The sequence below is a fragment of the Macrobrachium rosenbergii genome, chromosome 6 (assembly GCF_040412425.1).
Source record: "Macrobrachium rosenbergii isolate ZJJX-2024 chromosome 6, ASM4041242v1, whole genome shotgun sequence".
In the NCBI taxonomy this organism is placed as follows: domain Eukaryota; kingdom Metazoa; phylum Arthropoda; class Malacostraca; order Decapoda; family Palaemonidae; genus Macrobrachium; species Macrobrachium rosenbergii.
Window position 1 is genome coordinate 30239012 of NC_089746.1, and position 12500 is coordinate 30251511.

The following is a 12500-nucleotide window of genomic DNA, read 5'->3' on the forward strand; positions in this document are numbered from 1 at the left end:
TATTAATTAAAAACTCGACTTTAGTTCAATTCGCTCTGTGTCATCCGACCTGATCTTATCACCTTGAAAAGAACAATGAATTATGGCGCCTGTGAGGTTAGGTGATATCAATTATCACCAATAACAAGCATCCGGCTTTAAGAACACGTCTATTTCACCAACATCAGTTGTCTATAATTTTCATCTGTAAAATTGATATAGCAGTACCACAAGACTTAGCAAGCCTCATCCGACAAAAATATTAGGGTTCCTTGAAGAAAATTGCTTGCGATTTCTGGTAACTTTCTCCTTCATGCGTAACAAATATTTTATTTCTGTAGGAATCGGTTTACGAAGCGTAACGTGAGCTCCATGTGAACCACGCCCCATCATTTCTCAGGTGAGTGACAGCGCTTTTGGTCCTCTGTCTTCGTCTGTGACCTCCTCTCTGGTCTGTCATGGCAACTTGTGCTGTTCTTTTTAATCAGTCTATTTGGCACAGGTGGAACAATGTGTGTTATTTTAACGACTTAAAATGTAAGGTAAAAGTCTCTTTCAATCGCAATTTTTCTAATATTCAAGATCAGAATCTCTGAAATGCGGTAGAATGTCCATTCTTCTATCCTTGCCACTGGATAAAGTTTACTTTGAATTATTAAAAGAAAATTACCATGCAATGTGTGAGGCAAAATGCCGATTGAAATATGTGACACAAAATACCCATTGTTGTCTGCAATTCAAAAATAAGCAGCTCCTTTTATGGAAAGACCGATTAAATAGCTTTTCGAAAATGTCGAGCAAACGCTGCACGCACTCTCAGAGAGAAACGCCCATCCAGAACTAGAGGGGCAATATTCCCAAGCTTGAAATTAAGATAAAATACTCTGTCGCGCCTTAAGACAAATGTTAGCTTTATCTTCAGATATCTGAAAGTCAGAAAATGAAATAAGAAGTAAAATTTTAATTTTCTTTCAGGCATGACAAGTCTGATAAACGACGAAGGGTAATCACGGTTAAGTTCAAAGGATAGATTAAAGAAAAAGAAAACTTATAAACATAGTACGATAATACAACGGATAGATGTGGATGGAAATGGAGCCCAACATTCAAACTTACATTTCCCTTCGTCATCAAGTCAAGGCTGCAATAATATACACACACATTAGCAAAATGACGATTTGGCATAAAAACTTGCAGATATTAAACCAGCCAAGAAATAAAGTAATCGTTAAAGAAACTATTTAACCAACATGTGAAGCCCCTCCATTTTTTTCCTTCTATAGGGAAAAAAAGGAAATTTGCTGGCTTTTCTTGAAAACCGTTGACTTGAGACGTTCAGCGCTCAGACATGATAAAATCGTTCCTGTACTGCTTTACCAATGCCAATCAGAATTAAAGAGGCCAAATACTTACCCCTGGCCATGATGGGAGCTGTGTGGGGGTTATTGGTGGGAGTCGTGAGGGCTGTACAGTTCCACCGGTGGTGGGCGAACTGCCTTTTGCACTCCCGCACTGCCAGGGCCAACCCGATGGCTGCTGCTCCTGCCAGGTCGGTATTTCTGAAATGGAGAGGAAATATCAAGATGTACTAATTATCATTTTGTCTGTGTCAGCCTGCTTATTTCTCAAAACGTACACAACACATGTATATATATTTATATATATACATATACATGTATACACACATATATATATATTACACACTGTTAAAAGAGGACTCTTAACAAAATGATAAACACTAAAACAAAACACATCTTTATTTGAAAATGATTACCAATTTAGTAACGCAAATTTATTATTATTATTATTATTATTATTATTATTATTATTATTATTATTATTATTACACGCTAAGCTGCAACTCTATTTGGAAAAATGCTACAAGACCAAGGGCACCAATGGCGAAAGCAGCCCATTACAGAAAATGAAACTGAGACGTAAATAATAAACTATGAACGAAAAATATCAAAAGAAAACAAATAAGATAGATAACCAATATGATACATACAAATAATATAAATAAGACAAGCAACAAATGAACGCAGAAGCGGCTTGCGCTCAACAAGAAAACTTTTGCACAAGTCTGAACTTGTATAATTCCAACGATTCAACTCCAGGAACAAGAGTATCATTCCACAGTTTGATCGAAGCGAGAATAAAACTCAGGAAAGAAAAGGCCAGACTGTCAGAATTAGCTGCACATCTATTTTGGATGGTATAGTCTGGGACTTCTGTCCATGTAACTGTGTAAAGTGTAATGATGTTCTTGCTGTTCCAAATTGGAAAGAATATACTGCAAAGAGATTTTAGTTGAGTTCTTTATCTACACTACTGCCTTATATTTTATAATGGGGTGATTTCCATGAGAATTTCAAACATTGCATGCAATGAGCACTTGCCAGAGAAGAGGAAAATAAAAAGACGACAAAGACACATCAAAACACACTTGACTTGTATTTAACACGGCCCCTTTTTTCATGAGGAAGTAAGGACAAATACAATTGATACGGTATGTTAGCCGTTACTGAATATTAAATGAGGCCCGGTTAAATACGACAGGAATTTTTACACCTTCATTTTCGGCGAAATCGTCGAGTGGCCGTAATTATAACCATTAACCTCATAAAGAAAATTTACAACGAACCTTTTGCGTCAAGTCCGTACAAAGTAGCCAGGTCATTCATTCCCAAATGGACGTAAATACGAGCACTGGATGGGCATTGCTCAGAGAAATGGGCATATCAATTGCTGCAAAACGCGTGTTTACACGAAAAACGTATTGATGTTGCTGTACATTATGAATTGATAGGGGCGCGAAGCCTATAATAGGTAGTTTTTTCCTTTTGACGACATAGCGAACTGAGTAAATACAACCTTCGATTGATTTATCTCTCAAGTACTGGGTTTTCACGCTTATGCGTCTGGTCTGCCTTTATCGAACCATAGGTGAAAAACGGTGTATGGTAAACACGCTTACAATCATCCAATATTTCACCCTCACTTGTTTAGGGTGGAACGAGAGATGAGAGGAACCGGTCAACACTCCACTTTTATGGGTGAATAATACTGCGAATTCCATTTGCGATCAGAATACTATAAGCAATAGATGTGTATACGACTGCACTATGAAACATTCAACGAAATGAAAAATAAAGATATCTCATCTCGTATGCATTTTATCTTTATCAGCATGTATTCATTGTATGTAGATTTGGATTACGGTATCTTTTCCTGTGGAAGCAGGAAATTGCGAGTAGGTATATGCATAAATCAAATGTATATATGCTGAATAAGCTGTTTGTCATTTCAAAGTAAATCTATGGTTGCAAGTGCATACATATACAGATATATACATACACACATACACATACATATATACATATATATATATATATATATATATATATATATATATATATATGTATGTATATATATATATATATATATATATATATATATATATATATATATATATATATATATATATATATATATATATATATATGAGAGAGAGAGAGAGAGAGAGAGAGAGAGAGAGAGAGAGAGAGAGAGAGAGAGAGGAGAAGGATAACTGAATAGAATTTGCTGAAAATGAAAGTAAACATCACTTGGCATTTTCCCAGCTCATTAACGAGGAATTGTATGGAGTAGGTGAGTGGCGCATTTATGTTAGCGCGTGTGTGCACCTGTGCGTGCAACCTCGTATCTACCGGATATTTAAGCGAGAGAAGCGTTTATTGCTATTGCCGGGGATTTAATCTGACACCTGAGCGCATATTGTCACCATCAAAGACTCTGGCACCGTTTCATTTGCAACATGAGATTAATCGCTTTTGTTTTGGGGGAGCGTTCAGTTGGCAATATAATGATGCTGAAGGCTATTCATTGCCGACTTTTTCCTTTCTCTTTTTGTACTGTGATGTATACACCTGATTAAGCTGGAAATTAGGAGTTATTTGGGTCTTCCCGCTATATTAACTCTAATGAGAATGATCTCACCAAGCGAATTATGTGAGGGTTAATATTATGTCCATATGCAATATGATCCCCTCTTTTGAAAATTACAAATTCAGATACAGTCGCTGCTATTACCAAGATCCTATAGAAAGGGAGTGAATTATGCTGCGAAATCAACAGCTGTGGTAGCAGAGATATTTTGTGATTTTATTTGTTTTAATAATAAAGACACACGATCAGCGAAGTTGAACAGTGCTGGGTCTGACTGATGCTTGGACGGGTGACCACCAGAAAGTGCCATCAGTAATCGAGACAAGCCTGTTAATCATCCGTTTAGCTTAGCGTGGGCCTAGTGACATCCTAGGATATTCTTGTGTCACGAAATCCTCCTAGACAAACGTTTCGTAAATGAGAAACATCAACAACAACAAGGATAATGATAATAGTAATGTCAATTACGATAGCATATTAAAAATACAGTATCTTTTGTGTCAGTGATTATAAAAGCTTGGGAAATTACTTGCAGTTCCTTTATACAGCTATCTCAATAAAAGAAAACAAAAACTAGACGATTTAAAGTCATATTTGTGTTTCGGCTCTGATATATAAATATTAACTTTCTTACTGGAAAACTACCCTTACTTTCCTTCTCTCTGCTTGCTCCAACACCCGATTCCCTATTCATCTCTCTATTTGTCTATCATCTATCTATCCATCATCATCTGCCTATCTATCTACCTATCTACCTACTCCCTATCTTTCTTCTTTAGAGCTGTTAATCAGCTCAGTGGTCTGGTAAAACTAAGGTATACTTAACTTAACTTCTTCTTTATGACAACATAATTAACAGTTATTTCAGTTTTTTGTAAAAAATATTTTATAGAAATGTCGACGGCTCCAGCGTCTCTAAAAAGGAAGCGAAGACAATTTAAATACTTATCGATTTCGGAAACCCATCAACTCTCCTTGCTGTAGAAGTGAATCAAGATTTACTAAAAGATATTGAACTAAATTCGTATCTTCTTCTGAATTAAATATCGGTACTAGAGTGCGAAAGCATATTTCAGTGTATATTTTATTAAATCACTGAAATATGCATATAAGATGAATTTAACTTCTGAAAGCAGTTTCAAGAGGTTATTTATTTGACGAATAAAACATGCTTCTGAGCAGGTGAATTTGACTTTCGGTAGCACCTTTTAATGGGGCTTGATTCAGAGAATGTTGTGTCTTTTAATATTTGGCAAAAAATATGATTCGTTTATTTCAAGAAATCTTTTTTTCCCAAGGATTTTTCTCGGTTTGTTGCTACACATGTCTTCAAAGGAAATTACTAACGCCAAACCGGCCCCAGTCGGTTCTAAATTCATTACTTATGAGACCAAGAATGTGTTCTTTTTTGTTCTTTAAATCTTTTCCGAGTTCTTATTGCACTTGCGGGAATTTAACTTGGTAGTTAAACTAGATGTACATTAAAGACACTTGCATACGGTGAATAACGAATGAAAGTAAATCCGTTTTTCAATAGACCTGGAAGTTTAGAGGCTGAACGCGAAGCTGATGCCGATGTCATGTCTACGGAATCGCAAAGGCCATACACGTCGAATTGATATTTCTTGAGTGGTCCTCTCTACTCCAGAGGATGGTTGATCAGGAAGTAGAAGAGGAAAAGTAGGACGAAATGGCCATTTAAGGAGAAAGGATTCGACGGCTGATGAAATTTTAAAAAGGATTTGCTAAAAGGGAACAGGAGTGAGGGGAAAGTAGAGAAAAATGGCTCTAGGGGTTACCATTAGGCTAACCTATAATTTTCACCGGGCGTTTTGGCAGACGTGGAAAATATAATACATGTGATTTGGAATAAAAATTGACAGTATATGATTGAGGGTTTCATAATTTCTTTATTGGGAAGAAATAAAACATGCAACCTTCTTATTCCCGGAAGTTTTTGTATTATGGATGATTTTTTATTTCATTATTCTGTAACTTACATAAACGGAAATGTCACTACTATGTTATATCTTCTAACGTGAAATAAGTATATCAGTATCTTTTCAGAAGGTTTTATTTCAGTTAACAAAGAAATTAATCAAGTTGTCTTCTTGAAAGCCATTTCACTTTGGGGATACAAAACTGACGAAATTTATTGGTTGATTCTTTTACACGATAGGATTTTTTTTTCTTGGGGGGGGATTTTTTTTTTTGCCTCTGGATATTGACATGCTTAACGTATCTATGGGTCATTCACTTCTATCTTGCACACACTTATCCAGCACTTATGTTTTTCCAGCACTTGTGTTTTTCCAACATTTTCGAACTGTAAACTTCGTCCCCAACCTATCGTTCGTCATACTTTCCACATTGCCAGATCATCTCAAAGCATCGTAATATATGAAAGCTACTGGTCATATTCACTAGACCTATGGACATATAGTACAACTGCCATTCAATGACTCACATCTGTTTCCATATATTTTTTGATAAATTTTCCTTTGAAATCATTTGAGATCCTGCCAGGTTCCGACCAGAGTCGAAGGAGAAATGCGTTCAGAGCTCTACCCACAGCGCTACAAATTGTTAATACGCTTTTGAGTTTTTTGTTACACGTCGCAGTGTGTCTTCCGCTGGTGCATTCACTTTTAGGCGTCGTATGAGCACACCATTCGTTGGTAGTCCCTTTCAGGGAAAAAATAGTTACTGTTCTTTGTCATATTGGTCCGGTTATTATCTTGGAATTCTTTGGAGGTTTCGTTGCCTCTGTGACTTCAGGGGATATGCAGTGGACCAAAAGTAAAAAAATTGGTTGCAATAAGAAGCAGACGTCTAGAGATTTGGTTTCTACAACTCATTATTTATGGGAATGATGTTCAATCATTTGCATCAGTGTAACATATGTAAATGTAGAGAGATAAATTAATAACTAAATGATTAAAAGGACAATTCAGTTAAAATCATCCAGAAGGGAAATAAATTAATATGCCAAGTCAAATGTAGACAACTATGTAAAAGTAATACTATGTGCGTCAAATGACCAATAAACGAAATATATTAACTAGCAAGAGCGCTGAAAGAATCTTGTGTGCCGCAAGAAATAAATATTACCTTCAACTTGTTCTTTAACAGTAATCTATTTTGTAAGACAGGCAACGGTATATTACAGCGATCTTGAGAATAACAAAGTCAGAGCTTCTGTGCGAATCGGGGTCTGTCCCAAGGCAAAAATACAAACCGAGTACGTAGTACTTTACATGCCAACAGCAATAACTTCTCAAGGAATTCGCAATGAAGTCAGGCGCCGCACTATTTATGACTCCACGGTTGTTCTTGCATAATCAACAATGGTAATTCGCCTAATGGTCCAGATGACTGCACAGTCCTGCCCTGTTCATTAGCCTCGAGATCATTTGTGAACATTTTAATGAGTAATCTCTTTAATTAATAGGTTGCTAATGCTTGCCACTAAGGCCCTCCCTTGCAACAGATAACAAATGGACTGGTTCCCGAAGGCGTCTCGAGGTTGGCTTTCACTCGAGGTCATTGCGGAGTCGAGGTCTTGTGGAAGGTCCTTGGCTGCATACTTACTGCTTGCTGATGAGGCCGTCAAGTTTTTAGAAATATGGGTTCCCGAAGGAAACGTGGACATCAAGAATCCTCTTAGGATTACATGGTTTTCTCGCTGTTTCTTGCTTTCTTCTGGAATTCTTTTGCTGCTTCTGTTCCCTAATTCTAGTGATCACCCTTCCTTTAAGAGGCCAACGGGTCTGGCACTTACCCGTTTTTATTTTTCTTGTTTTCTTCGATCCAGGCTAGAAAACGTTATTAGGTTTGCCGCTACATCGGCCTGCTCCTAAAACAATACCATTGATGGCTATAGAGTGAAACTCTTAAGAATTCCTGATGATCAACGAAATGGAATTCCTGATGATCAACGAAATGAAAATTGGGTCTTCGATCGATGACTTGCATTTAGGGCTCAATTATCATATGCACTCTTGAAATATAAGTAGAAAAAATACAGATAAAAAAGAGTTCGTCGAGTCATAAATTACGTCTTGATAATGAAAATTGAGCATGCAAATAATAAACTCATTAATAATCGAAGGCTATCAAGTAGGAAAGAACAGCATTCAGATGATTAAGATTCAACCATTTGTACAAACGCCCATTAGCATTGCAAATATAATTCACCTGGCAAAACATCTCCACTCGCTTTTGCCCACGGCATTTGTTACGACAAAGCCGGCACTTGTACGGTCGCACTTACTCGAGAGAGTTGTAAGTCACGGTAACGTTGGGAACAACTTGTTTTCGACGTGTGGCTGAAGGTATGAGCATAACAACGTCATTATGAACACTTGGTGTCAAATGGAGATTTGAAAATACTGTTAAAATGTTTACTTTTACAAATAAAGGGTACAAATTTCCAAATTGAAGATTACAACGCCGTTATGAGAATCTGAGATTGAAATAAAAAAATTTTAAGTTGTCATTACAAACTTTACATTTATAAATATAAAGGTAGGAACTTGAAACATAAAGTTTAAGCTAAGAAAAGCCGAGTAGAAAAGGGAAGGAAGTGAAAGGAAAAGAGAAGGAGGCGTGAGAGGCCAGATAAACACGACACCAACCTTGTACAGATGTGTATCTGGGCCCTGGTGAGTCCTGCCAGGGTCCGACACACGTCCGGATCGAGCGGGTGATCCCACAGGGCGGCATCCCACGGATTCACCAACTTCCCGTTGAGGACGTCATTGGGAGAGGCCGAGATCATCGGGTACCCGTAATTCGCATATCCCATGCCGCCTTGCTGGTATCCATACCCGGCGAAGCTATTCTGTGGGTACCCCGTGCTCGTCGGGGATAAGTCGCTGCTAATAAGATCGTTATTGACGAAGGCGTTGTTGCTTCCGGGATACATATTTTTGCTGGTCTGATACCCGTTGCCATTCTCTGGGTATCTGTTATCCGTACCCGAATACTCGTTGCTGCCTGCAGGGTATCCGATGTGTTGCTGCGGGTATCGACCCGCGCCCCAGTTTGCTGGATAGCCTCGATAGCGCGATGGATACCCCGGGAAAGTGCCTTGGATGGCCTTCGGATATTTATTCGGATATCCGGATGACGGAAGCTGCAAGCTGAGGTCTTCATTCCCACACCTGAAGGATAAAAGAAGATAAGATTGACTAGTTTGCTTAACTGATAACCTTGCAGACAGGAACCAGATTTTGTATGCGTGTGTTTAATGTGTGTGCATATGTTGGTTTTGATGCTTCACATACTGTCACGCTTGCATTTTTTCTTTTTGATTTTTCACACTATCAAATTCGGATGATTATTGTGAAGAGAAAAGAAGTTGATGGAGGAAATAAAAAAAAAAAAAAAAAAAAAAGAGATGGCAGGCAACACCAAAAATTTAAAAAATTCTTTGTACACGAGGAAATCATTATTATATTTGTCTCCCGAAAGAGGTTCCAAAAGCAAAAACGAGATAATCTCTCCCAAACATATCATTTAAAATTGCCTTTCAGGACAATAGCCTCCGATTCTATTGAATAACGAAATCAATTCTGACTCAAAAATAATCGTAAATATATTTTTGCAATACGATTTCTGATTATTTTGTGATATTCCAAAAATATCTATATTTTTATCAAACGTAATGCATCCGACCAAATGTGTTTATGTTTTATTTTCGTATAGTAATTGAGGCATTCAACCGGGTCAATAATGCTGCGCACATTGAAATAAAAACTTACCAATTATCGACATTAATCGGCATAAAAATGTTAAAAAATAGGTAAAGGACCATAAAATAACAATAGCAGGAACAATGATTATTATATACCCGATGATCGATTTGTCAATTAGTTTTTATCAAAAAAAAAACTCTCACTGTAATTAATCATCTCACTCTCTCTCCCTCCCACGGAGAGAGGAGAAAGGTGAAGGAAAAAATAAAAGAAAAAGAGACATTTTTTCCCTCTATCAAAAATGGGTTTAGCAATTAATTTTTTAATACAGAAAAACTCCCAGTTTAATTACCTCTCTCTCTCTCTCTCTCTCTCTCTCTCTCTCTCTCTCTCTCTCTCTCTCTACAGAGGCAAAGGATACAAATGAAAAAAAAAGAGAAATATGTCGCCGCCGAAAAGTACAAAAACATCCGATCACTTTGTGCACTTCTTGTAGACAGAATGCGGGATTATTGTGAGAAAGGAGGTGATTTCAAATTCCACGCCGAGGTACACAAAGATGAGGTGGAATATGAGGGTAGGTTGAAAGTTCACCAATTACAAAGAAGGAGGAACATTAGAAAATAAAAGAAGACGGGAGGGGTCCCAGGAGGTGGGGAAGGTAATCTTGTAGGGGGACCCCTGCGTAAAGGAAAGGCCCAGGGAGAACTAGCCAGTGCGAGACTAAATAACCAAAACGAATCTATTATTGATACACCCTTGGAGGGGCCACAGTGCCTAAGGTGCGTCGCTCGGCGCTCTCGCAAATAAACCGCCTTTGGACTTCGCATCGCTTGCTTACTGCAGTGGTTTTTGAAGTAAATCTGGCGGCTGTACTTATGCGTAGTCGTTTCACGTACTTCGAGAATCCTGTTACTTAAATGACTGGAGCAAGGAGATCTCTCACTTAAAACGAAGTTCGCTGCCTCTTTAGTCTCGCCCTCGCATGAATGGGTATAAATTTCGCCGTTTCTTCGCACTGACGCTGAGGGTCGGCAATATATCTTTTAATTGAGACATTAAGCTAAGCTAGGGAATTGCCGATGCTGATTTTAGGTTCTCTCTCTCTCTCTCTCTCTCTCTCTCTCTCTCTCTCTCTCTTCTACAAATGATAGACCCGAACTGTTTGTAACCATGTAATTATGACCATGCTTACTTTCTTTATGTTATAGAAGTAAACAGATCTCTCACTCTCTCTCTCTCGCCAGAACTTCTTTATATTGCCTAAGTATGTAGAGCTCTCTCTCTCTCTCTCTTTCATTTAGAAAACAGATCAGACCCGTTTGTAACTACGCAATTATATTTTTGCTTACTTCCATTGCATTTTTTTTTAATATTCATCAAAACGATCAGCTGAAAACACGTAACTGCTTGATTTAATCGGCCGAACTGGGGGCCTGGAATGAGTGGTGGAACGCTGGGCTTATCTTTGCTGGGTCCGTGGACTGCCCCCGCCCGTGATGAGGAACAGCTAAAAAAGTGCAAGTTATTGAAGTAGCAAGAACAGTCGGAAATGAACAAGACTGAAGGCAGCGGGCATCTAACTCGTTTCACGTCTTGCAATGTGATTTGTTACGGGTTTCCATGATGACTTTCCATTTAATGAGGTGCTGCGAAGGGTTATAAGAGAAAGAATAAGCTCACGTTTGACCAGAATATGAGCCAAATACAAAGGGAAAATTAAAGGAAACCAGAAATTTAATATATAATTCCACAAACCCACCCACACGCACACACACACAACAAAATGTGTACAGGTAAAAAAAAAAAAAAAAACTGACACAGGCAATCTGGCGGTGAAATAAAGGTCAGGGAAAAATGCTAATCAGTTTTCGCGATCATATATTCGTTCGTATTCTAGATTCAAGCACAGAAGACATAATTAGTGTCCCTTTCTGTTTTATGAGTTTTATTTTATTCAGAATGTCCTTTGACACGTGAAGAAAAGAGGACAGAATATTGAAATGGGTCACAAGACCTATAGACTAAAGTACCCTTTTAAGAGGCTAATGAATCGTAAATGTAACTAAATATTCAACTCTCAGAATGCACTTTTAATATTAATAGGGACTGACTGCCGAACTGGGTAGCTTTCAGTTTTCAGCAGCATTTTTTTTTTAGGATGAGGTTGCTAGTCCCATGCACTTTTCCCACCTGCTTGAGACCCAACATAGTCGACTAACTGCCCTGTTCGTAATTCACAACAGAAAGTTTAGCAGTTTTCTCGCAATCAAGAATTTTCCTAGTTTTCAAATGAACTTGTGTTTTATGTCCTTTTTGCATTTAAGGAAAATGGCAATTTGAGCGTTATAGTCTTACAAAAATTTCGAAGAGATGTGGAGGAAAAATAAATTGCGAAAAGAGGTCTTCTTCCTTGTCATGACATCTACGATTTCTTGGATATATAACGAAAACCTGGATGGTCAAATTAAATTTCTGATAGAAAATATTTTTTCCTTTGTTGCGGCAGTTATAACCTCAGGATCATAACCTGTTACGAGGCCAAGTTTTGTGAATGGAGTTAAAAAGTCTTTTAAACATGACTGATGGATGCATATTTCATTTACTCTAATTTGGCATGGCAACAATTATGATTATTGTTGCCCGAAATATTTGACTAAGTAATTAAATAATTTTGTACTCAGTAAAAAACAAAGCCCTGAGAAGAAAATTTCCCCACCAGAATGACACGTATACCACTCTTAAATTCTCATTAATGCTTATACGAATATGAACCCATGTTCTTCATAAAACTTACTAATATTTTATATCTTGCCAAGAAAACTAACCTCATGAACAAACATTACTTAAAAAGGAATTACTATATATATAAAC

At 37.6% G+C, this 12500-nt stretch overlaps 1 protein-coding gene across 2 annotated transcripts in view; it reads right to left on the reverse strand.

Moving 5' to 3' along the window:
• Positions 1 to 12500, reverse strand: part of LOC136839415 (protein Wnt-10a-like) — a 305294-nt gene that overhangs the window by 18429 nt on the left and 274365 nt on the right. For both annotated transcript variants that reach the window (XM_067105428.1, XM_067105427.1), the window contains 2 exons: positions 8565 to 9092; positions 1393 to 1538 (listed from right to left, as the gene is read on the reverse strand). In XM_067105428.1, coding sequence (XP_066961529.1) covers positions 1393 to 1538; positions 8565 to 8854 — 436 coding nt within the window. In that variant the 5' untranslated portion in view covers positions 8855 to 9092. The remainder of the gene's footprint in view (positions 1 to 1392; positions 1539 to 8564; positions 9093 to 12500) is intronic.